Source organism: Octopus sinensis, linkage group LG3 (assembly GCF_006345805.1).
Source record: "Octopus sinensis linkage group LG3, ASM634580v1, whole genome shotgun sequence".
NCBI classification, from domain to species: domain Eukaryota; kingdom Metazoa; phylum Mollusca; class Cephalopoda; order Octopoda; family Octopodidae; genus Octopus; species Octopus sinensis.
This window is the reverse complement of record NC_042999.1, coordinates 12,873,836-12,901,801: the sequence shown is the minus strand read 5'-3', so window position 1 is coordinate 12,901,801 and position 27,966 is coordinate 12,873,836. Positions and strand designations below refer to the sequence as shown.

Here is a 27,966-nt window from a genome sequence, read left to right as displayed (position 1 = left end):
ATTGAAAGTAATATGAATAAATAAGCATTACATCCGTTGGTAAAATATGAACACTAAATTGTCAAAGTGCTAATGATAGATTCCTGTGTTGTAAAAAGAATCTGTCATGCCATGGGAAAGGGAGAAGTGTGTGTTAGAGAGTCATATGACAAAAATGATGAAGCTGATAGGGAAAGAATGAGACTTGTTAATCAAGAAAGAAGGCAAAATATGAATAATGGCGATAGGCAAGAATATTTTGTACAAACCAGAATGAGGGAAAACAGGTTAGAAAAGAAAACATGACTGCCCAAGAAATTAATCAAAGGATTTTGAAGAAAATGGCTGAATGGGGAGAATGTTTTTGGTTGACACAGTACCACAAATGGGCTGTGCAATTTTTATGGACATTGCTAAGAAACTTGAAAGTCCTAAATTTTGTGCATATGCTAATGTTGTATTTTGCAGTAAATTATTTCAAGGTAAAGGAATGAGAGAACTGATAACAGTCACCATATCAATATCCAACTATTGTGGTGCTTTTGACCGTTTTAGCCATTTTGCTAGAAACATGTCTGAAGCTGCCCTGGTCCTTTGACACAATTTTTAAAAAATGATTTCAGTTAAACTCTAACATAAATATTCTGTCTTAATTTATGTCCTTAAATTCTTCATTATTTTCAAAACTGAAATTAAGACAGTGTATTTTGACAGAAATATGGTAACTAGAAGATTAATGCAATTCCATTGGGTAAATTTGTTACCAGAGTTGAATTTTCTGGAAGTAATCTTTCTTCAAATTTAAATTATCAAATAGAGACATGAGCCGTTGATAAACTTGGGTTTGTCAGAGTTTGAATTGTAGACCTAGCTTCAGTGTATTTGGTTGCTGTGATAACCGTGTTGTTCAGCTGTAGTTGTAGAGTTAAGATTTGAAAATAGGGATTGGGGAATGTTGGAAAATGGAAAAATCTGGAAATACAAGAGAGAGACTAGATCTGTGAAAAAGTTTAATTCAGAGTGAGTGACCATGCACAATGTGATTGATTGGCAGATATTCAATCACCAATAGCACTGCAACAGCTATCTACCAGATACACAGATCTTTGGGACTCTTTTGCTTATATTATAAAGGCCTCTCCTTTATCTGATGCACCAGTCTCCCCTTCACTTTATTCTTAGTGTTTCTCTATTAAGTTTCAGGAAAAAAACTATCTTAGTGTGAAAGATTTGGCTAATGATCACATTTCTTGGGTGTGTTTAAAAATTTTTCAAGAATAACAGATAAAAGTTAATTTTTTGAAAAAAAAAAACTTTCAAACAAGAGTCTTAAAATATCTTTTTTTTATTGTTAAGATGGCCACAGCCATCTGAAACAAATAAATGTGCTAAAGTTATAGAGGCTCTCATCTCTTGCAGTGGTGATAACCTAGTGGTTAGTGTTACTTATGATTGTAAAGTTGTAGGTTTAATTCTTAGGCAAGGCAGTACATTACATCCTTGGGAAAGACACTTCATTTCATGTTGTTTCACTTTACTCACCTGAGAATCAGTATCACTAACAGCTGTGAGAGGGAGAGTGTTTCCCCCATTCAGTGGGGCATCTTGTATTCCCAGTTGCTTATATACCTTGGGAACTGAGATAAACTCCAGCTTAATGAGCCTACAAGCTTGAGACAGATTTTAACTTTATACACACGCACATACAATTATAATCTCCTGCTGAAGATGATGTATGAGCATTCATTTTTTGCTGAATGACCTGCAAAAATGATTTGTTTATAGGGATCAAATGTATGTGCTGTACATTAGTTCACTCTCTCCATCTGTAAGTCAACATTGCCTGAGCACGGTGTATCACAGGTCAAACATTGAAATGATCAGAGAGAGATGAAATGTTTTGCTGAAGAGCACAATGCACCACCTGCTCCAGGAATTGAAATCATGAGCTCATGATCATGAGTGCAACACCTTAACCACTAGGCCATGTACACACACACACACACCTATGTACACATGCATACTTCTACCTTTGGCAGCCAAAATTGTGGAAATTATAGCTGGGATTGTTGAGATGAGTAGTGGTAACCATATAGAGAATGTCTATTTGACCCAGCAACTGAGATAGCATTTAACAAGGTAGCTTGCACAAGGACCTCCCAGAACCATCAACACCATGAGTTGGGTCACACAAAGACAGCAATAATACTGTCATGTTGCCTATTTGAGTTTTAATTTAATTATTCCACTAAATATTCTGACTACCTTAATTAGTTCATCTAACCATTCCAGTCCATTTCAGAAGCTAGCTCGACCATTTGGTTTTCTGCCAGATTGTTGAACCACAGATGTATTTCAACTGGTTTTTGCTATAAAAACAAAAACAAAATCTTTTTATATTTAATGATCTGGATGCTTTTAACCAGTTCCTTTGTTCTGAAATGTAGTTGAGCCTAAGAGAACTAGGTATCAATGAATGTGTTGTGAGAACCATGGAAGCCAAGTTGGAACATGAGGTTGGCAAGGTTAGGATTGGCAGCGAGATTCGGAAAGAAGTTAATATTCAAGTCTAGCAGGCTGTTGTTTCCAGTTCCTCGTGATTGGTTGTTCATGAGAAGTTTTATATGTTGACAGTGATGTCCTTTAGCATAACATCAGAGTTATAGTTTTAATGAAGACTGAAAGGATAGTCTTTGGTAGAAAGGGCAAAACTTAAAAATTTCAAAGACCAAAGAGATGGTTTGTAACAGAGAAAGGAAATTTCATTTTATGTGAACCGTAGATTTCTTTATAAGTTAACGGAGAACTAAAACTTCAGCTGTAATTGATAGATAGGAGTGGTTAACAAAAGGAGTACTCATCAAGTGGACTCTGTGAACTGCTCTGACAGCTCTCTCAGTACAGCTTATGATTTGTTACCAAGGTAATGCAATTTGCTTCTATTGGATATATAGCTTGTAATGCGAGTGAGTGGGAGATAGAGGATAGACACTTCTCTTTGTATTGATGGCAATGGCAGACAGTGAAGCATGGTAGTGAAACAAACATTGAATGTAGAAGATTGCAGAGGCTGAAGTGAAATGAGATACGCCTAATTAGTTGGATGAAAAATCCTAATCTTACACGAAAGGAATACTAATGAACTAAGTGGAGTGTTCCATGTGTTAAAGTCATCAGCCAAAGTATGTAGGAAGGACAACTAACTGTACTAGTGTGGATCTGTAATATAAATGGATGCTAAATACTGGGTGGAAGGGTGTTATATGCTGTTGGTGGTGGAAGGCTGTGAAAGATATGAAAGGATGACGAGGGCAAAGTAGTGAGATTCAATCTTAGGCTACCAGGTCTCTCAGAAGAGATGAGGAAAGATCACCAAGACTGTTGGAGATGTACTGTATCTTAAAGCCCCATGTCAGTATAGTACAAATAAACATTAGAATGTAGATGGTATAACACTGAATTTGATTTTCATGGATTCCGGTTGTTTGGAAAACATGTTTTTTAAAATACTTTCATAAATCACTTGAGGACTTAATTACTGGGTTTGGTAGCATTTAATAAAATGAGATGAGAAACAAGCCTATCTCTGAATTATAATACTTGCTAGTCTATATTGCAAGTAACTTTGAGTGGACAAGAAGGTCTTGTTAATAGGCAGAATCAGATTGTTAATTATGGATGGGAATTTGATTTATCATCTGATAATTCAGATAAAACATCCACTCTGCTCCCATCACTGAAGTCTTGAGAAAGTAAATACTTAACCCTTTTGTTACCATTGTTTTGTTGTCATATTTGTATTGAAATATGTTGCCTTTGTTTCAATTAGTTTTGAAGATAATGAAGAATTCAATAAAATAACCTTTTATTATGAAAATGGTGTCTGGCCCCAATACTCTGCCTGTTTTATGTCCAAACCAGTCAGATCCAACTTCTTACTCTTACCCTACAGTCTCATTCTAAAAATAAACAATCATATCATCAAAATCTCATAGCTACAAGATAATGTATCATCATCGTTGTTGTTTAACATCCGCTTTCCATGCTGGCATCGGTTGGATGATTTGACTGAGGGCTGGCAAGCCAGAAGGCTCCAATCTGATCTGGTAAAGTTTCTACAGCTGGATGCCTTTCCTAACACCAACTACTCCGAGAGTGTAGTGGGTGCTTTTTATGTGCCACCGACACGAGGGCCAGTCAGGCTGCACTGGCATCGACCACACTTGAATGGTACTTTTTATGTGCCACTGGCATGGGAGCCAGTCGGGCAGCACTGGTAACAATCACGCTTGAATGGTACTTTTACATGTCACCGGCACAGGACCAGTCAGGCAGTACTGGCATTGACCATGCTCGAATGATGCTTTTTACATGCCACCAGCATGGGAGCCCGTTAGGTAGCACTGGTAATGATCACGCTTGATTGGTACTTTCTATGTGCTACTGGCACAGGACCAGTCAGACTGTACTGGCACAACCACACATGCATGGTGCTTTTTACATGCCATCGGCATGGGTACCAGTCAGGCGGTACTGTCATCGGCCATGACAATGACTTCTATTGACTCAACAGGTGTTTGCAGGTGCAGTTTATTGCCCAATGCATGATTAACTGAAAACAATGTGAATAAATTTGCATTTGACAATAATCTGAATGCTAAAGGATTGTTGAAGTGGCTACAGTCAAGTAGTCAGGTTGATGTGATTGACTTAGCCCTCTGCTAAAAACTGTTGATCTTGTGCCAAAATTAGCAAGAATTGTAGGAATATTTAAATGGTGTTTAGAACATAACAAGACATTTTAATGGAAGGTTTTAATTTAGATTACTTTAAAGCAGGAAAGTTTGCATCAAAGAACCAGGGACAGTTTGAAGTGAGTTGGTATCAAAATGGTTCAGAGTGATGTAGAACTTGTTCTCTATGATAAGATGAATGTTACTGAGATACTCTGCTTCAAAAGATCTGTTTTTAATTACTTCAATGAGATTAGCTGAGCTGGCAGAAATGTTAGCATGACAGGTGAAATGCTTAGTGGTATTTTGTCTGTCTTCTACGTTCTGAGTTCAAATTTCACCAAGGTCAACTTTGCCTATCATCATTTTGGGGTCAATAAATTAAGTACCAGTTGCATATGAGGGGATCAATCTGATTGACTGGCCCCTTCCCCCAAAATTTCAGGCCTTGTGTCTAGAGTAGAAAAGAAGCTTTTATCTTTTACTTGTTTGAGTCATTGTACTGAGGCCAAGCTGGAGCACCACCTTGAAGAGTTCTAATCTTACAGATCAGTACTTTCCTTAAGCCAGGTTTTTATCCTACCTGTTTCCTTTGCTAAACTGTTAAATTATGGGAATTATGTAATGTGGTAGGGGTGGGGACAAATACACAAAAACGCACTCACACATACACATAGTTTACACACAGCTTCTGTGTATTAAATTCTCCCACAAGGCATTGGTTGGCCTGAGGCTTTAATAGATGCTTGCCCAAGGTGGCATGCAGTGAGATTGAAGCAGAAACCACATGGTTGCAAAGCAAGCCCTTTAATCACACAGCTGAGGTCAACTTTGCCTTTCGTCCTTTGAGGGTTGATAAAATTAAAGTACCAATCAAGTACTGGGATCAATGTTATCATCTAACCCTCTCTTCTAAAAATTGCTGCCCTTCAGCTTAAATTAGAAACGCATTATTTTATAATTAAGATTCGTTTGTTAAATAAAAAACGATTTTCTCCTCTCTAACAGATTAGTTCTACTTAATTATTTATTTTTGTCTTACCTGAAACAAATTTGTTAATATTGAATTATGTTGTCTTAATCCTAATATCCATATTACCTCTTCTAATCTCTAATTATTTCATCAATGTGTGTGTGTGTGTGTGTGTGTGTGTGTGTGTGTGTGTGTGTGTGTGTGTGTGTGTGTGTGTGTGTGTGTGTGTGTGTATGTATGTGCACACACACAGTTTTTTTTTTATTCATGGAAACTGAAGCTGAGAAGTTGTCACGTGACTTGAGTTTCACACCTATACAATCTTCAGGTGAAACTATAGCCTTCTGTACAATATTCTCTCTTTCCTCGTTTTGTGTGTGTCTGTGTCTGTAGCGGTTTTTTTTTAAAATAAGCATTTTCTTTGTGTTTACTGAAAATGCATGTACGCGTAATTTTGAAACTTTAAAGTGCATGAATCAATGTGGAAGACTCTGTGCCGTTGCTTGATCTGCTAGTCATAGCAGCTAAATAACATTGAAACCATATCATGTAAAAAAAGCTTGATGGATACAGCTGGAATGCTTTAGACCATACACCTGCAAGATTAGGGTCAACCTGGGCCTAAACATCAAAAACAACAGTAATTTGTGAATGTCCAAGGGCTCCCAATTTCAAGAAACATAAAGACATGGGCTGGAAAACAAAGCATTTTCCAATTGTATTTGGATGTAGAGGATTCATTGGACACAGTGTGAGGTGACTGTTCTTAGGCCTAATACATCATAAAGTAAATGCCACCATGAGTGTTATCCAAACTACAATGGAAAAGGCAAGCCGCTGGATTTGGTTAGAAAGAGATGATGAGCGATGGCTGGAAGAATATCTGATAACCAGTTGATTTATCAAGTAGGGCCTCATTTTAGTGAGGGGGTCCAGTGCACAATGATACCATTGAGAAGTAGGCCCCAAAACGGCATGCATTCTCTCCTGATGACCCCATACACTTGTTGGCTTCTGGTATGCAGAGCTTTTGACTGGTAGCACTTGCATGTGCAAGTTGTTTGCAAAACATCCTTTATAATCCATTCTTGGCCATTGTTACTGTTTGTCCCCATTGGTTATATGACCCCCATATATTGCTTTTTGTACTCACTACTATCTTTGTGGCAACTGCTTTCATGTGCAAGTGTTTTAAGGTCATTTTCTCTGCTAAACTAGGGGCTGGCCTTGTCTGCCTCATGACAGTCTCCCCCATTTTGCTCTGTTCTCACCAATGTATTGTCTTCCTCCATCGTCCTTAACCAGATCTTTCTCAGTCTTCCTCTTCCTTGTTCATTTTAACCACCCCTCTTACCCTGACCTACTCACTTTCATCCGTCTACAGTCCCCACATCCTGTTTCTCTTCCCAACAGCTATCACTGGCTCTTGGGCTCGGGAACAAGCAAGAACATCCTTCCTGATCAAGTCTACGTTTGAAGTTTTACCTGCACCAGCAAATTTAGTCTGGTGGAACATACAAACAACTGCTGAATGTAGATGCAGAGAGAAAGCAATTGTGAGACATGTTCTGTCAAACTGCAGGCTAGCACTAGATAGATACACATGGTGTCACAATCAAGTCCTCGGCGTCATAAACGCAGCACTCAAGGAGAAGAATGAGAGATACAATAAGGGAAATTACCCAAAAGTGGAAAAGCATGGAAAAATATACTTCTAGAAGGAGGGAAAAGGACATAAGGCCAGGCCTTCAAACGAAGTATACGAGACAGACAAAAGATGGAATGAACACTGGGACCTGGCTGTGGATTTGGAAAGACTGTTAATATTTCCACTCATAAAAACAACAGACCGGATTTAATCCTATGGAACACAGAACGGAGAATTGGAAATTTGCTAGAGCTGACAGTGCCATGGGAAGAGAACATTGCTAATGCAGAGCAGCAGAAGGAGAAGAGGTACGAGAGATTAATCGAAGAGTGTGGAGAATAGGACTGGACTGTCAAGTATTACCACCTGGCAGTGGAGACTAGAGGCTCCATTGAAAGGAAAATGGCAGCATTATTTACATTTGACAGATATTTGTCCTCATCTTGTTTGTTGTTAACATAAAGCTTTGGCTGATATACCCTCCAGCCTTCATCAGGTATTCTGGGAAAATTTCAAGCCCGGGTTCTCATTCCTAAGGTATTTTTCGATGTTATTATGGTGTAGAGGTTAAGAGCGCAGGCTACTAACCCCAAGATTCCAAGTTTGATTCCAGGCAGTGACCTGAATAATAATAATAATAATATTGAAAGATACCTTAGGAATGAGAACCCAGGTTCAAAATTTCCCCTAGACACCTGATGAAGGCTGGAGGGTATATCAGCCGAAAACATTGTGTTAACAACAAAATAAGACAAATATCTCTCAAATGTAAATAGTGTAAATAATTCCTCATCTCTTAAATATAGAACTGTATTTAAAAGAAGGTTTGCATTTTGAAGCTCAGAGCTGAGAAAAGTAAAAAGGGAACCTACAGAAGGCAGTTGACAAAGCCAGCTTCTATATATGGCTGAAATGAGAAGACCCAAAATGACTTGAAAGCCATAACATGCTGACTGGGAAATAGCATCTAGGTGAGGTTGGCTGACACTTAAGCAGCATTGCTGATTGAGAGGTGGGCCAAGGCTTGTACCCCCAAACAGCTGGTCAGCTCTGGCTGCTGGAACTAAAACTAACTCAACGCTGTTGGAAGGCAGGTTTAGAGAGGGCGCAGACTAAAACTATGTGCTCTTCTCCTCCATTGGTTGGTTGAAGCTTAGATAGTGTCACATGACAGCTGGTGCTGGCTGCTGGAGCCTCCTGGTGAGTATTTAAAGGGAAATTTGGCAGGATGGTCATTCGCCGGCTAACATTCATTGATGCTGCATTGAAGAAATCAAAAAACAAAAGAAAAAGGAGAAAGAAGAAACGCACTCAACACCAGAGCTGAAGACACCTCCGAAAGTGGGCAGGGCGCCACATCGAAAACAGTAGAGGAGTAGGGGTCAAAACTAGATGTGGTTCCTCCTGGATCCTATAAAGGAGCTGTTGAGGTAGTGAACCACAAAATGTAGTTGGAATTCCCCACTGACTCTTTTTTTCTCCATCATTCCCATCATTCACAGCAGACTCTCTCTCATTCATCCCATTCATCCAATGAACCAGTCTTGCTTCCATTCTTTTCAACCTTCTCTCGTACCCTGTGTTCATCGCTCATCTCTTTAAATTAAAGCTCTTATCACACATTGCAGCTTACAATTTCCTCTTCAGTTTCAGTAACACTTGCTTCTTCATTAATATGCCAATCAGTTCCCAGAACTTCTTCCATCTTTATCTCTCTCTTATCTTCTAATCCAGTGTTGGTGTTCTTCTTCTTCTTTAACTGCAGGCCATCCATTGACTTATGATTAAATGGATTCCAGCTATAAACATCATTTCTGTTTTTTTCTTTTTTTATTCTGGCTGCTATGTCTAGCATTACATATTTCAACCTGTCTTCTTCTTTTTAAGATGCAGTGGTATAATTTTTTAAGAGAGGTTTAGCTACTATTTCTTTCAGGTCAAATAACTGCATAGAGACTTCCTTTAGAATTTGTTGTTTAGCTCTGAATGACCTCTGAATGAGGAGCAGATTTGATGAAAGGTCTTCCAACCATGACTTCCTAGCTTTATTTCAAGTGATGTTTTGCAGATTGTGTTATCTAATGTGTTCTTCAAATTTTAAGCTGGTAGAATAGAATTTGGCTGTTATTTCTAGTAAGTCAAATGATCATGAAAGGCACCTTTTTTCCTCCCCTATTTTGTCTATTTATTAACATTCCATTAATACCTTTTCTAATGTTCTTTTCTTTGTTGTTTTTTTTTCAGAACCGTATCTTGAGAAAAGGGCTTCTTTCATTGATTTAGCTGCACAAAAACCTCATTTACCTGATGAGCAACTACTTCAGTCGTTAAGTAAACAAAAAGATGGATTTCATACGCTCACTTATGGCATCAATGGTAGATTCCCTCAACTTCAAGAAAATCTTTTAAATACTGAACCCAAAAATCAAAAGTGAGTTCATTTCACGTTTATTAAAGGATGAAAAAAACCTACACAATTTTGCTGTTCTTTTTCTTTTATTCTTTTCAGTCATTTCACTGTGGCCATGCTGGAGCACTGCTTTTAGTTGAGCAAATCGACCACAGGACTTATTCTTTATAACCCTAGTACTTATTCTATTGGTCTCTTTTTCCGAACCGTTATGTTATGGAGATGTAAACACACCAGCATTGGTGGCCAAGCAATGTTGGGGCGACAAGCACAGACACACACACACACGCACACACACATATACACACACACAAACACACACACACACACACACACACACATATACACACAACAGGCTTCTTTTAGTTTCCATCTACCAAATCCACTCACAAGGCTTTGGTTGAGCTGAGGCTATAGTAGAAGACACTTGCCCAAGGTGCCACACAGTGGGACTGAACTGGGAACCATGTAGTTGGTAAGCAAGCTACTTACCACACACCCACTCCTGTTATTTATTATTTTTCTTTCTTTTCTTTTTTTAAATTAGTGCCACTGTGTGGCACCTTAGGAAAGTGTCTTCTGCTATAGCTTCAGGCTGACCAAAGTCTTGTGAGTAGATTTGATAGATGGAAACTAAAAGAAGCCCATCATATTTGATGTATGTGTGTGTGTTTGTATGTAGCTTTGTCTTGACATCATTTGATACTTGTAAATGACCATCACCATCATATAAACAGTGTTGTTTGTTTCCAGTCTTTTGTTAAAAAAAAAAAAAACTTGATCAGCCAAGGGAAAATATTACCTTGCTTGGAAACAGGCGGCAGTTGACAACAGGAAGGACATCTGGCCTTAGAAAAATCTACCTCAACAAATTCTGTCTGACTCGTGCTAGCATGGAAAAGTGGACATTAAAATGACAATAATGGTGATGTATTGATCTAGGGAAAGACATTTAATCAGATCTGAGTTCAGTTAAAGAAAAAAAGAAAAAATCTTAATTAATTGTTCCCTCTTATTTAATAACATCATCATCATTGTTTTAACATCCACTGCTCCATGTTTGCATGGGTCAGACGGAATTTGTTGAAGCAAATTTTCCATGTTGCCCTTCCTGTCACCAACCCTCGTCTATATTCAAATAAGATTTCCGTGGAAGATTGTAAATTAATGCCCTGCCTTACCCCTTGTATGACACTGATATTATTTACAGTTCTATATTTAAGAGATAAGGAATTATCTACATTATTTACATTTGACATATTTGTCCTCATCTTGTTTGTTGTTAACACAATGTTTCAGCTGATATACCCTCCAGCCTTCATCAGGTGTTTTGGGGAAATTTCGAACCTGCGTTCTCATTCATAAGGTATTTTTCTATGTTATTATTATTCAGATTCGATTCCAAGCAGTGACCATAATAATAATAATAATAATAACAACATTGAAAGATCCTGAAGCTTAAAGAAGCTTAAATGGACAGAGATTTAGAGACATGTTACTTGAAGCCTTTGACGAAATAGAAGGGAGTATAGCTATACATGGGGTAGAAGACAACTGGACGCTCCTAAGGGACAACCTGCTGAAAGCCACTGACCAGAAAATGAATGGGATAAAGAGTCTGTCAAATGTCGACCCAACTGAGGGACCAGCTATCCGAGTTGACAGTTCTTTAGTAGTTGAGGCAATTAGAAGCATGAAGACAGGGAAAGCCCCAGGCCCATCAGGAATTACTGCAGAGATGCTCAAAATATCTGGCAGTGTCGGATATAGCCTAGTCACCCGTATAGTCAACCAGGTGATACACGAAGGAGTCATACCCAATGACTGGTGTGGCAGCATAATAGCCAACTGCTACACAGGTAAAGGTGACGCCCTAGATACAAATAATTACAGAGGTATCAAGCTGTTAGATCAGGCAATGAAGGTTACGGAGAGGGTCATAGCCCAATTGATTAGGGAGAGAGTCAACTTGGACGAGATGCAGTTTGGTTTCGTGCCAGGGTAAAGCACCACTGATGCCATATTCCTGGTGAGACAGCTGCAGGAGAAATACCTAACCAAAGATAAACCTCTGTATCTGGCTTTCGTTGACATGGAGAGAGCCTTTGACAGGGTCCCCCGATCCCTTATCTGGAGGTCAATGAGGAAACTAGGGATAGATGAATGGCTAGTGAGAGCTGTGCGAGCCATGTACAGGGACGCTGTAAGTAAGGTGAGGGTTGGCAACGAGTACAGTGAAGAATTCTGGGTAGAGGTTGGGGTCCACCAAGGTTCAGTCCTCAGCCCCCTCCTATTTATCATAGTCCTCCAGGCAATAATGGAGGAATTCGAGACAGGATGCCCCTGGGAGCTCCTCTATGCTGATGACCTTGCTCTAATTGCTGAGTCACTATCAGAACTGGAGGAGAAGTTTCAGGTGTAGAAGCAAGGATTAGAATCGAAGGGCCTTAGAGCCAACCTAGCTAAAACCAAAGTCCTAATAAGTAGGAAGGTAGACAAATCACAAATGCCTTCAGGTAGATGGTCCTGCTCGATCTGTAGAAAAGGCATAGGTAGAAACTCTATAAGATGCACCAAGTGTAAGCTATGGACACATAAGATATGCAGCAATGTCAAAGGAAGGCTAACTAGGAAGATAGTGTTTGTATGTGGCAGATGCTCAGGAGCAATAAACACTGAAAATACGCAGAGATCATCTTCCGCCACATTCCAGGGAGAAAAACTAGAAATAGTTGAATAGCTTCCGTTACCTAGGTGACCAAGTCAGTAGCGGGTGAGGGTGTGCTGAAAGTGTAACTGCTAGAGTAAGAATAGCTTGGGCAAAGTTCAGAGAGCTCTTACCTCTGCTGGTGACAAAAGGCCTCTCGCTCAGAGTAAAAGGCAGACTGTATGACGCATGTGTACGAACAGCCATGCTACATGGCAGTGAAACATGGGCCATGACTGCTGAGGATATGCGTAAGCTTGCAAGAAATGAAGCCAGTATGCTCCGATGGATATGTAATGTCAGTGTTCATACTCGACAGAGTGTAAGTACCTTGAGAGAAAAGTTGGACCTAAGAAGCATCAGTTGTGGTGTGCAAGAGAGACGTTTGCACTTGTATGGTCATGTGGCGAGAATGGATGAAGATAGCTGTGTGAAAAAGTGCCACGCCCTAGCCGTTGAGGGAACCTGTGGAAGAGGTAGACCCAGGAAGACCTGGGATGAAGTGGTGAAGCACGACCTTCGAACTTTAGGTCTCACTGAGGAAATGACTAGAGACCGAGACCTTTGGAAGTATGCTGTGCGTGAGAAGACCTGGCAGGACAAGTGAGGCCATAACCCGTGGCCTCTACCTGGGATGTAGCCAGTCCACTTATGCATACCTTTCCTTCTTGGGACACAAAACTCTACTTGTGAAGACCCATTGAGGCAAGTGAGAATCAGAATCAAAATCGAAATCGATCAACATCAATGGAATTTGTAGCTGTGATACTAGTGCCGGTGGCACGTAAGAGAACCATCCGAACGTGGCCGTAGCCAGCGCCAGCCTGACTGGCCTCCGTGCCGGTGGCACGTAAAAAGCACCATCCGATCATGGCCGTTTGCCAGCCTCGTCTGGCACGTAAAAAGCACCCACTATACTCACGGAGTGGTTGGCGTTAGGAAGGGCATCCAGCTGTAGAAACTCTGCCAGATCAACCTGGGCCTGGTGCAGCCTTCTGGCTTCCCAGACCCCAGTTGAACCATCCAACCCATGCTAGCATGGAAAGCGGACGTTAAACGATGATGATGATGATTGAAAAATACCTTAGGAATGAGAACCCAGGTTTGAAATGTTCCTAAGACACCTGATGAAGGCTGGTGGGGGGGTATATCAGTTGAAACGTTGTGTTAACAACAAACAAGATGAGGACAAATATCCGTCTAATGTAAATACTGATATTATTTGTTTACAACTATCATACAATGTCAGCACACATACATATGTACATAGGACACACACACACATGTACATACATATATAATAGTCTTCTTTCAGTTTCCATCTGCCTGATCCACTCACAAGGCTTTGATCAACCAGTGGCTTTGGCAAAAGACTTACCAAAAGTGCCATGCAGTGGGGCTGAACTCAAAAGTGCACACAGCCATGCCTGCACCAAACACAATGTCATGAAAACTTTATTTAAAAGTGTGTTACTCATATAACATGTTTGGAAAGCTCTGATTTAGCTATCATCATCATTATCATCATCGTTTAGCGTCCGCCTTCCATGCTAGCATGGGTTGGACTATATATTATAAAGTTTTGATTTAAGTTTTAGATCCAATGAAATTGTCTGTTTTAGGACCCGCATGCAAGAAGCTGCCAAGTGGAGACGGAAAGATCGACATTTGCAACATTCTGAGCACATACAACTGACCCCTGAACAAAGGGAGGTAGGCAAATATCAAATTTATCGTTGCTTATAAAATTCTGTTTTTTTTTTTTTCATGAAAACATCATTAATCCGGATGGTGTATTTGGCAGGCAAGTGATTTGATCAGTGAATGTGATGAAACTAAAGCAATTGCAGCAGGAAAGACAAATTAGCTTTTCAAAAACACAAACTGAAACATTTATTATTTGGTGTTGAAATTTTTGTGGCACTAATTGCAATCTAGTCACTGATGCAGGTTCTAATGAGATGCAGTGGAACCACATCAGTGACTAGATCACAATTAGAATGATGACAAGTTTTAACACCAAATAATGTTTTAGTGAAGTCTTTGTGTATTTTTGAATGGCAATATGTGTTCTCCATGCTGTAATTATTTATCATTAATCTTTTTGTTATTTTTATATATTTTTTTACTAACACTGTCTACTTTTTCTTTTATTAAAAGAATTTGATCACCATATAAAATTGATGGAATATATTGCTTCGGCAGAATATTTCATTTGAATAACTTTACAATTATAACTTGATACAAAGACAGTCAACTTTGTCTTGCAAGCACTTGTTAAATTTGTAAGTACATAGTGAATTTGTAAAGGAAGGAACAAAGATTTTAGATGACCCCAGCATTATATTCCACTAATAGTCTGGATAACTGTTTGTATTTCTTTAAAATTGTAGCTTGATACAGTCTTAAAGACACTCACCTTTTAATCTTGTAAACACTTTCTAAATTTGTAAAGGAGGAATATTCATCAAGGTTTTGAATACATCCACATTTTCTTAAAAGTCTTCTGTGTTTTACTCTAAATGTGTTCATTGATGCTTCAAAAAGAATCATACAATATGAAAGATGGGTTTTTAAAAATATTTACTCAATGAGAAAAGTGAAATATTGTTTTTATGACTTTCATTTTGTTCAGGAAGTACAGTTGGGATCGTTGCTGTCATTGCACATATTGTACCAAATTCTTCCTATTCCCAACTGTTGGATATTATTAAGATCATATTAACATGTTCATATCAGAAGTTGTCAATAGGATAAGAGTGGTACAGGAGTGGATTAATAGCAACAAATATGTCATTAGAGAAGAGGTATGTCCTACCTAGATATTGGTTGTTTATTCACTATTAGCATCTATCTACTTACAAAACAACAAGGTGTTTGTTTCAAGTAGTGCTTCAATAGCAAACTATGTCCTTGCAGCCAGTTAAAAAATTATTTCCTCTGATAATGTATGTGATCAGTTTTAGATTAGCTCATAATGTCACATTAAATATATGATAATTTCATGATTGACTGCTAACTCCAAAAGTTTTTTATTCTCTCTCTATTTCCTCACGTTCCTTTCTGTTGAGGAGCATAGGGTCAAAATGTAAAAGACTTTCCTACTTCCCGAGCGTCAAACTAATACACCTGTCTTCGTCTTTTGTTTTTCTGTAAATTTCAACTAATATATATATATATTATATATATATATATATATATATACATAGACATAGACAGAAATGAAATGAAATGAAATTTATTTTCAATTGTCAAAATATTACTGCTAGAGTCCTCAGTTGTATGCTATGAAACAGCACAGATTTCTGGAACCCATATGTTCTTTTATTTAATTACAAATTATCATTTAATTAATTCCTATCAATATTTAATAAATCTCCTGGTGTGATAAACAAATGTTGATAGATAACTAGTCATTTTCATCATGTGCTTTTCAACATCTTTAATTATTTTAGTTACTGTCTAGTAATTAATTTTTGAGCTGTTAGCTTTCACTCCTCCTGAGGAAAATATTATTAAGCTTAAAAAGTTAATTTCTTTCCTTGGTGTGAATGAAAGCAAAAACCAACCTATTATATAGGTGTGACAAGAAACTTGTCATTTGTGCATTCGTTAAATGACTTTGGGTTGTGTAGTTGTGTATGATTGGAGCCTGTTTCATTGAAAATAATCTGTTTTGGCATTTAAAAAAAATATTCTCCATGTTTTATGCAGATAATGACCTTCACTTCACTCCAATGTTGAGTTTCAGTCACTTTTCTTAATATTGACTTTTCTAGGGCTAATAAGGTTTTGATCTAGGTTACCAACTGGGAAATTTTTCAATGTTCAACTCTTAATGAATGGATTTCTATAATTATACAACCAGTAGGTTTTCTAAGGCAGGCATTTACCTAAATAATGAGCAATATACGTCTTTTTTTCAGTTTTTAGTACAGATATATTAGAATACATATTTATATACAATGTTCTTGTAAAAGTTTGTTGTAAGAGGACTTTCCAAGAAGATGGGGCTTGTTGGGAAACTCCATGCTGTATACTCTAGAGTATGTCGGCAATGGATGCATATGTGATTCTAGAAATAAGGAGGAATTAAAACACTTTAAGTTCTGCTATGCAAGTCAATTAACTGCAACATAAACTTCAGGAAACCAAGCAGCACCTTTGTCAATTTGCAGTCAGGTGAACATGCAAGCTAGATAGATTTCATTCTCACTAGGAAATGAGATAGACTGATGGTTGTTTGTATTGTTTCCCTGGTGAATAATATATCACCCAATGAAGGCTAGTTGTTAGTGACTTCAAAATAAGAGTTGGATGGATTGAGAGGCAAACGGTGGAGACTAATGAAGTTGTGTTTGAACTATACTCAGCAGAGAGAGAGCAGCTTTTAAGGTAGGCAGTGATATGGTCAAAATGGCAATCAAATATATGAAAATCAAGAAGCATCTGGTGTGGTTGCTCAGATGCTGAAAACAACTGGTGGAATAGGGCTCATTTTAGTTACCCACATTGTCAACCAAGCACCATATTTGACAGCATAAAAGATGCATAGGCATATTACATGCACCCCAATTTCCACAACACATTTTCAGGAGAAAAATGTTTTTAGTGCATTAAAGCATGTATTATAGGCCCAACTTCATACACAAGACCCAGGGTAGGTTTTTTTTGTTTATTTGTTTTGAAACCTGGGGGTGTAGGGAATGTATCTTATATGCCATCAAATACCGTAATTCAGGCAGGTATCATACAACACAATACAGTTTTCGCATAGTTGATTAGGAGGTAAATCAACTGAGATGAAATACAGTTTGGATTTATCCCAGGGCATGGTACCATTGATGCACTCTTCGTAGTCAGACAATTGCAAGAGATATTTCTAATCAAGACTGAACCTCTCTATCTAGCATTCATTGGTCCATTGATGGTCTTTGATTGAATACTGTGCTCACTTGTCTGGTGGCAGTGAATTCAGTGAGGAATTTAGAATGCAAGTAGATATCCAACAATGCTCAGTTCCAAGCCCCCTCTTATCTCTTAGTCATGACAGTGGAGTTTAAGACTGACTGCCAATAGGAAGAACTTCCATATGGTAATGTACTGATCCTTATAATAGAAGCTGTGAGTATTTAGAGAAGAAATTCCAGACATGGTAATAAAACCTAGGCTCAAGACTTCAGAGTAAATTTAGCAAAAACTTAAATTTTCATTAAGGAGGAAAGAAGACAAGACTGATGCCCAACTGTAAATATGCAGAAAAGGAATCCGATTAAATGTCATTTGGTGTACTCAGTGTGATCTTTGAGTAGGCAACAAATACAGTGGAATCAAAGACAAGTTGACAATGAACAAAGTCTTTGTCTGGAAATGTGATCCTTCAAAGCACCAATAAAATAATATCCTTGCAATGCTCAGAAGGTCCAAAGATGTTGCTGATTGCTAATCAGCAATAGAGGGAGGCATTGTTCTGAAAGCATGACAGCCAAAGTCAAAAGTAGGGGCTGTGAAAGTTCTGCATGCTATTACTTCTGCAATAACAGGGCTTTTTCTCTCTCTGAGCAGAGAGTCGATTGTATGATGCATGTGTATGAACTGTAATGCTGCATGGTAGTGAGATGTGGGCACTGGAAAAGCTGTGCAAAAGTTAAAAAGAAATGACACAAGCATGATCTGCTGAATGTGTAATGTTAGTTATGCATGAAGGAAGAGATACAGATGAGTTAAGAGCAAAACTGTCTCCAAGAGGAACAAGACATAATGTTCAAGAGAGATTCCTACAGTGTTGGAATAAACATGGATGTGGAAGGAACGAGAAAAAGAAGAAAACTGCAAAAGACATGGACAGTGGATAGAATGATGTCTTCTTTCTTGAAGAACTTTGCTAAGAAGCAAGTAAATACAAAAAACAATGTATTTTACGTCTTTCTAGAGTGTTTTTAGCACTTTTGGGCTTCTTTCATCTCTTTTCTGTTTATTGAAAATATATATTTTTTTTAATGTGAATTTAATTTACGATGATGATGATGATGTTTTATCTTTTACTTTGTTTATTATTTAACACTTTTAGGTTCCAACTTTAACGTAGAATCAATACTCACAAGTAATTTCATCTGCACTTTTAATTCATTCAGAAATCAATTAGTTTACACATTTATACTGTGATTTCAGTAGTTGTTAAGTACTATTATGATGCATTATTGATTATTCAAAAGTTTTAAGAATAAATACTTCGGTGGACATATTTCTAGCTTCCTACACAAACCACTGTAGTGAACATTTGGTAGAATTTATTTTTAATTAATTTTTTAACAAAAACTTTAAAAACATTTCAAATCCTTTTTTATATTATTAAAATCTCTGCTTATAACCGGATATGATCATTGTTTAATATTCAACATTTGGGTTTTACACATCCATGCACAGACACACCTGGACATGCAACTGCCTTGCGGGAAACTCACCCTCAATGTTGGGGTTGGCATCCAGCAGCAATGTGGTGTAGAGCAACTATTAAAGTGCTGGATAAATTGCTCCGTAGTAATTGTTTTGAGTGCCTGTATTCTAAATTCAAATCCTGCTGAGTAAGGTTTGTCTTCATCCTTTCAAAGTACCTGTCATGTACTGAGGCTGATTCTTCACTGTTCTCCACTCTTTTCTTAATTTTCTCTCTTTTTCTGGAAGAAATCTGCTATATTCAGATCTGGAGAGATCTAAAATAAAACTCATGTGGAGATGGGATAAATAGATACCATTGATAGGCAAAATTGACTTAGGCAAGATTTGAACTCAAAACTGAAGGAAACGCCAGCATGCTAGCCTTTTATCCAATACTCTTATGATTCTGCTAGCTTGCCTGGCAAAGATCAAAGTCTAGTAAGCTCATTTCAAATAATGCCAACAAATTCACATCTACCATAAACAGGATGGTTGTAAAAAAATGTGTGTAATTTCTATGATCTGTGACTGACCAGTTTGATCTGTTAATTACATTAATAGTAAAACTTGTCCCTTAAAATATTTGCCTTTCCCATCTACTTAAAGAACCAGTTATTTGAATATCAAGATAAATAGTACATGACCTTGTAGGTGGGACTCAGTTAGACTTTTCATCAGGTGGGGTAGCCCATCCTGCTCAAGACGTCCCTGAATAAGGTTTGTTTAAAGAGGTTAAATGAAACACTCATGTTTCCAGAGGTGAATTATTCAAACGAACAAAGAATTTCTCTCGACACATGGCTATGATGCTCCCTCACTACTTCTGCTCATGATCAGAGATGCACATATCATCAGCCAGCAAGGGACATGTTGAACTGGTTACGGTAAAAAAACTGACAAGCAAATCTGTGGTATTGAGCAGAATATTTGCTGTAGCCCATCTTTTATACGAAGACAAAACAATGTACATGATAGCACTTCCAATCAGTTAAGATCAGAAGCCATGACAGCCACTGCCTGGTATTATTACTACTACTGCTAAGGTGACAAGCTAGCAGAATCGTTAGCATACCGGGCAAAATGCTTATTGGCATTTCATCTGTCCTTACATTCTGAGTCCAAATTCCACCAAGGTCAACTTTGACGTTCATTCTTTCGGAGTCAGTAAATTAAGTACCAGTGAAACACTGGGGTCAATATAATTGACTAGTCCCCCACCCCACAACTTTTTTTTTACAAGACACCGAATGTGTGGATGGCCATTTGATTACTATGAACTCATCCATCCTTTGACAAGTGTTGTTTTTAGTCCTGCAGAGTGTCCACAACAACTTCCTCACCTGACAAGCTAGGTGGGGGAGCCAGTTTAGTTGTTGACTACCTGACCATGAAACAGGTAGTACTGGGTTACATGGTGCCAGCAGCAGGATATTCTGCACCTGACTGTCCGTTCTGTTCTGTGATTCTGAATGCTGGTTTCTTATGGTGCCTGACAAAGATCACTAGATGGCACATACACTCAACTTCTGTGCTGGCTTTTAACATCTCTTATGCTGACCAAACAAGTCACTATATGGACCTTTACTGCCCATCAGCCAGACAATGAAAGACAACTAAAATTTGTAGGCCACTGTTTTCATCAAACAGATCAATCTGTTACTGTGTTTTTTCCTGTAACACCATGGGGATGTTGAAGACTGGTGGTGAGGCCTGCATGACATCTCTGTGAACTTTGCAGGTCACAGGACTTTGCACTGTCTCAGAGTTGGCACAAAGAAATAAAGAAATACATGCGATGGCATCTAACACACAGTTTTGATATGGCATCTACTAAAGAAGAAACACATATATCATCATTTAACATCCACTTTCTCATGCTTGCATGGGGCAGGTGGTGTTTCTTGAGGCAGATTTTCTGTAGCTGGATGTTGTTCTTGTTCCCAAGTAGAACAATATTTCTGCACAACCAGACGTTGTCACAGAAGATTGGAAGTGGACACTGCTTGCATGTCCATAACTCTCACATGAAACTGTCACAGGATATGAAAGCAAGCAGGCAGTAATGCATCCACCCACCCATATGCATATTTGATGAGTTTCTTTCAGTTTCCATCTACCAAATTAACTCACAAGGCTTTGGTCAGTGTTGGAAGTCATTTGCCTAAAGTACCTTTTCTATAGAAATTAAAGAAGGCCCTGATCTTTTGACAACCAATGTGGTTGGGAAAAGCCACACTTGTATCTTTTATATATATATATATATATTATGTCATATGTAAACAAACAAGTTTGTTTTTGAAGTGTTGTAATGTATTGTAGAACAAATAGAAGGATATATTGGTTGCTGACAAACTTTTCTGCTCTGAAAGGATTTTTATCCTATATATTATGCTGTTCTATCAGTATTTATGCATTGAAAAATATATCTTTCAACTTGTTCTATATATATATATATATATATATATATATATATATATATACATACATACATGTATATAATACTTTTTTATATATAGATGTAATAGTTGTTCATACTTCAGTTGTTAGATATTCTATTCTATTAGTAGTTACAATGCATTTGGGGTGTGTGTGGGTGAATTAAACAGATTAGAAAAGAGGTTTCTGATGACAACTGGAGATGTCTATATTGAACACGAGTTCTGTTCCAACACTACTTTCTCTACACATTTCCTCTTGTTTTGACTGGTTGTGTTTAGAAATTGATCGTCTCAGATGATTCAGGTTGAAAGATTGCCTACACAGTTTTAACCAATTGCTCAGCTGGCTGAGTCTTTTATGTATTTACCTATTATCATCTTGTTCTATTCCAAAGTATGCACTTGCTGAGAAACATGTTAAAATTTGGCTTGTGAGTAATGAAACATTTGTTTTTACTTCTATTTTACACTTCACTCTTATTTCCCTCTCCATTTACTTATCATAACATTTCTTCACTCTCAGAATCTATTTAATATTCCATTTTATTTGACACTGGTTTTATTTTAATAATTCATTCCATATTACCAATTTTGTCTACTTCAATGACTGAACAACAACAATAACAACAACAGTGTAGTGTTTGTTTGCTGTAAGTTGGTTCCAGTTTGAGTTTGCTGGCAGTGAATTAATATTTTGTGTTTTAAAAAGAGATTATGATTCCATTTGATATTATTTTATTACTGTTAATCCTTTTGATGATGTTAGACTTTTATATGCATCATTTAAAAGTATCACATATAAATATTCTCTCGACTCTTTGTTAGTCTAGAAGTATGTGTCTATATACTGCCAGCAGTTACTTAACATCTCTCTCTCTCTCTCACACACATGCACACACACACAGATAGTAAAATACTAATTTTTTTTCTATTAATTTTCTTATACTGATTCATTGTTTTTTCTCGGGTGTTTGAATTATTTTTTCATCTCACTCCGCTTTTAAGATATCTTACTTTAGCATGCTTCATACTTTATTTTCAAAGTGTTGCTAAGAATTTGAGTTTTGAATTTTCTTATTTTATAAATTCAAAGAAAATATTAGTTACACATGGAGATGTTTGAATTTAATAAAAGTTCAGTACCTTTTCTATAGAAATTAAAGAAGGCCCTGATCTCTTGTCACAGTAAAGGTTTGCATTCACACTCTTGTCTCCTCTAATTGCACTTTAGGTAAATAGTAAAAAAACGATCTTTACTTTTTTATTCGTATTTATATCTTAACTATAAGATTAATAAACAGTCACAGAATGGCGCAAGATAATAAGTTTGTCATTTACTTAATTACATCTGAATCTTGTTCATGCCTGATATGCTTATATATATATATATATATATATATATATATATATATATATATATATATATATATATATATATGTAAACGATGATGATATATATATATATATATATATAAAATCAGTTCTGAAAGCAGAAAAAGGTAAAGTCAGCCTTGGTGAAACTTGAACTTGAGACTGTTAGGAAAACTGGGTACCACCAATAAATAGGTTTAGTGTGACGTTATTTTCTGTCACGCCACTGGCTTTATAATGATTTCTTAAGATGAAGAACTGGTACTCTTTTTTTTTTTTATGTGGAGAGTTTGTAGTTCAATCCTTTATCTCAATCAACAGATGGGCTGGAAAACCAAGTATGTCATAAGTATTTCGATGCAGAACCATGATGTACCAAAACCAATGTTTTAAATGATTTCAGTTTGTTAGCTTATCATTTGCATCAAACCAGGTCTCTTTGAAGTCATATATATTGAAGAATCTATTGGCAACAATGTCTTTCATTTTGTCACTATTTTTCTCATGCATAGCCATGGCTTTAGAAATCATTACGATTATAGGTTAGTTTTTCATATGGCAGTGGTGAAGCTGTTTTTCTTACTCCTTTAGAATAGTTGTATTCATTCTGTTTAAATGATTTAGAAAACTCTACTCAAATTAGTTTTTGTTATTGAACAAATTTATTATGAAAGCAATTTCAGCTTTGATCACCACCGCTCTCCCTTTTTACTCTGTGGCTGTATATAGGATTACATTGCCTAATGTATCTTTGGGTTACATTTTCTAGCAAGAAGAGCTTCCCCATAGCGGTTACTTTGTGGAAATTCACATGGTTATCATTATTGTAGTTGTTATCATCATCTTACGTTTACTTTTCCATACTGATATGAGTTAGAGGGATCATTACAGCCTGACTTGGGTCTGATTCCAAATTTCCTGTTGCCAATACTTATCCTACTAATTTATGGAAATGGAAAGCACCCACTCCTGTGTTAGGCTTTACAATTATGACGTCATGAGTTCACATTGTATCCTTAATTAAAGATACTCTCTTTCACATTTCTTCAGTCTACTCAGCTGGAAATGAGTACCACCACCAATTGACTGTGCAATGAACTGGCATCCCATTCAGGGATCAGGCTTCTATTCAGTTACTTAAATGCTCTAGAAAGAAACCAGAATAAGGTAAATCTCATAGAATTCTGAGGTTATAGTTTGTCAGCCAAGTAAAAAGAATCTTTTTCTTTACTGCTGAGAGTTGTCAATTGGTTTCTCTCCCCCCCCCACCCCTCCATCTGTGTAGAGATTAAAGTTTGGTGGAATAGTTGAAATCATCGTTCTTGAAATTTAACCAATTTTCCTTTAATTTTCTCCACCCAACAACACTTGCTTTTGGCACGTTTTGCATTGAAAAAAAAAAATGTAAGCCATTTTTATTCATATCAGTCAATATCAATTCTTTTTTAACATTAAATTGCATTTGTTTATATATATATATATATATATATATATATAATGTATCTTTTCTTTTTTCTTATATTTAAAACCCATTTTTTTCTATTTTTGCTTGTTTGAACAAATTTTTTTTTATCTGACCACTTGCCATGCATCTCTGGCTAATTAATTCTCTTTCCATCTAATCAATTAAGGAATCACTTTAACTAACCTATATCATTTAATATAGTATGCTTTATTTTTCCTTTAAATTCTCACAAATCTTACTAATCCTCTTACAGTAATGTTATGGCAATGTCATATTTTGTTTTTTTTTTGCCTTTTTTTACATTTTTGGAATGTCTGCAGCATAATGCTTCGTCTCCTTGGTTTATATTTTCAACACGTGTGCATCTTAAACACAGCAGCCTTTTCTAAATTATGCATAATATTTCTTTTCTTCATATGTTTTTCCCACTTTACATCTGTCAACAATATTTTATCTGGTTTTATCCATTATTGGATTTTCTCACTGAAATGATTTTCAAATTTGATTTTTCCATTTTTTGGGGTTTTTTTTTTTCATTTGTGTCTAAAGAAGATAAATTCCAAAACCTATCTTTTTTTTTTTTTCCTTGATCCTGTCATTGAACTGCAGCCATGCTAGAGCACTGCCTTGTAGTGTTTTAGCTAAACAGATCAATCTCAGCACTTGTCTTTTAAGTTTGGGTCTTATTCTTTTTTGTGAAACTCACAAACTCCTAAATGCAAATCAGCATGGCTTTCGCTGTGGCAGGGACTGTCTAACACAGCTCTTACACCACATTGAAGATGTACTCAAAGCCTTGGGAACAGGTTCGAACTCTGATGTCATATATCTTGACTTCAGTAAAGCGTTCAACAGGGTAGACCATAATATCCTACTCTCAAAATTGGCAAATGTTGGAATCCATGGAAAAGTTCTACACTGGATTAAGTATTTCCTGGCAAATAGAACACAACATGTTGTAGTTGATGGAGTTCTCTCAAGCCCAGCAAAAGTCACCAGTGGTGTCTCCCAGGGGACTGTCTTGGGTCCGCTACTCTTCATAATTTACATAAACGACCTTTCCCGTGTCGTACATTACTGCAAAGTGAAAATATTTGCGGATGACACTAAGCTCCAGCAAATCGTCAATGAAGAAGCAGACCGAACTCAACTCCAGTCTGATCTATATGCTGTGAGTCAATGGGCAGACAGAAACAAAATGCAACTGAACGAGGGAAAATTTGAGCTGATGCATTTTGGAAGAAATTCCTCACTAAAACAGCCATACTCTCTTCCTTCAGGGGAACCGCTCACAGCCTCTAACAATATCAGAGACCTGGGTGTAATTGTTGATGACGATCTCAGTTGGGGTGCACACATCAACAAGAAGGTCGATATAGCTCGTAGGATGGGTTCCTGGATCTTAAGAACTTTCCGGTCCAGAGAACAAAGTGTCATCATACCACTTTTCTCCTCCTTTGTATGGCCACACCTCGAATACTGCTGCCCACTGTGGTCTCCCCATACAAGACAAAACATCTCGAGGATTGAATCACCCCAGAGGGCACTCACTAAACGAATTGAAGGCATGGCTGCTCTCGATTATTGGGATCGCCTTAAAGCCTTGAAACTCTACTCTCTCCAGCGTCGCTGTGAGTGGTACATCATTTGTACCATGTGGAGAATATACCGCCAACTTTGCCCAAACGACCTGAACATTAGCTTCAAGGTTCATCCAAGACTGGGACCATGGGCCATACGTCCCCTGCCCAATTCAAGATCACAGCATGCATGTACACTGCAACATAATTTCTTTTCCTCAACAGGCCCTGCCCTATTTAACATTGTCCTGAAAGAGATCAAAGAGGAAAAGGATCCCATCAACTTTAAACGGAGTCTGGATAGATTCCTTCAAGGAATACCAGATAAGCCACCCATAATTGGATACAAATCACCCAACAAAAACTCACTACTTGAATGGACTATAAACAAAACTTGACTTAAACAGGATTCAAATAATCCTATTAGGTGGTGCTATTATGTTAGCCATGGCCTGGACCAATCTTTGGTCGAAACATATCTAAGTTTATGAGATGTGAACAAACCAACACCACTTGTTAAGCAATGGGGAGGGAAACAGATATAAAGACACACACCTATATGATGGGCTTCCACACAGTTTCCATCTACCTAATTCACTCACAAGGCATTAGTCAGCTTAGGAGGGTAGTAAGAAGAAAACCCACTTAAGTTGTTGCACATTGAGACTAAACCTGAAGCAAATTGAGCTTCTTAACCCCCCCCCCAGTCATGCCTGCACTTGTAACCACAAAGCCATGCCTGACCTGCACATCTAACTCAATATAGAGAACTTTATCAGTATACAGGGTGTTTCAAAAAATTTGATATCATTTGAGATGTAAATATCACAGAAACTACAAAGTCAAAGCAAATGAAACTAAACAGGCTTAATGTTGAGCAACATAAGATTTATTCCTCCAAATTTGAGTAAGAAATTCAAAGATATGTGGATTCCATGAACGAAAAGAAAACAGGCCATGAAGATGCTTCTTGGAAATGGTGCAGAACACATTCACTTTTGGTGAGACCCTCTCATGCTCAACTGTGGCATGGGGATTTTCTTCACCCAAAATGCAAACATTATGCTTATTGATTTTGCCATTCATATGAAATGTGGCCTCATCACTGAAAACAAGACGTTCCTTCAACTCGGCTTCTTCAAGTTTCTCCTGCATATCAACATAGAATTGTTTGCGCTTTTGCTTGTCATCTGCCATCATGGCCTGAATTAGCTGCAACTTGTTGGGTTTCATTAGCAAGCATTTCCTCGGGATGCACCAAGCTGTCATTGGAGGAATCTGAGTTTTCAGACTTGTTCTTCTTATGGACTTCTTGGGACTTCACAAGAGCTTTTGGCAAACCCGCTTAACCATCTCTTCCGATGTTAGTGGTCATCCAGATCCTTTTGCCCTGCACAAACAGCCTTCCTGTTTGAATTTTTTGTGCCATGTCCAAATCTTCATTGCCTTTGGTGACTTTTTAGAGAACTCTCTCACAAATGCATGCTGCACAGTCTTGTTCCACTGTGTTCAAGCATACTCCAACACACAAAACGCTTTTTCTCTTCCAGTAAATGCCATTTCTATACCCAGAAAGATAAACATATCAAACATTAAGCATAAAGTTTTGACCTCTTTCTACACGTGCAGTTAAAATTTGAAGTCATTTGAACAAGAATTGGCAAAGTTATTAGATGGTGAAATGATACCAAATTTTTTGAAACACCCTGAATATAGCTTAAATTTTTTAAAAATGCACACCAAACAACGATCTATTCCTCATCATACTTTGCCATCTGAATTGTTTTTTTAAATATTTTTATAAAATCTCAGCTAAAAATTCTAAACAAATTCCTTTCTGGTTTGCTATTTTTATTATTATTAACAGGTTGGCGAGCTAGCAGAATTGTTAGCATGCTGGACAAAATACTGACCATTTTAAGTTGAGGTTGACTTTGCTTTTCATCCTTTTCAGGTTGATGAAATAAGTACCAGTTGATTATTGGGGGTCACTGTAATTGACTTAGCCACTTCCCTAAAATTGCTGGCTTTGTGCCAAAATTTGAAACTTTTATTATTATTATTATTAGTAGTAGTAGTAGCAGCAGCAGCAGCATTTCCATTATCTACATCCTTAACAAACCACCCACCACCATCACCACCACCACAGCTATTGGTTGTTCATCATCAAGAGCTTGCCTCCATTCCTCTACTTTATTGTGCACACCACAAATGAAAATATATA

The 27,966-nt window shown here is 37.4% G+C and overlaps 1 protein-coding gene across 8 annotated transcripts in view; it reads left to right on the top strand.

Annotated features, from left to right (window-relative positions):
• Positions 1-27,966, top strand: part of LOC115209688 (DENN domain-containing protein 5B) — a 224,355-nt gene that overhangs the window by 118,945 nt on the left and 77,444 nt on the right. For 7 of the 8 annotated variants that reach the window (XM_029778171.2, XM_036500860.1, XM_036500859.1 and 4 more), the window contains exons 7-9: positions 9,578-9,764; positions 14,073-14,163; positions 21,722-21,757. In XM_029778171.2, coding sequence (XP_029634031.1) covers positions 9,578-9,764; positions 14,073-14,163; positions 21,722-21,757 — 314 coding nt within the window. The remainder of the gene's footprint in view (positions 1-9,577; positions 9,765-14,072; positions 14,164-21,721; positions 21,758-27,966) is intronic. The other variant, XM_029778168.2, reaches the window with a different exon arrangement.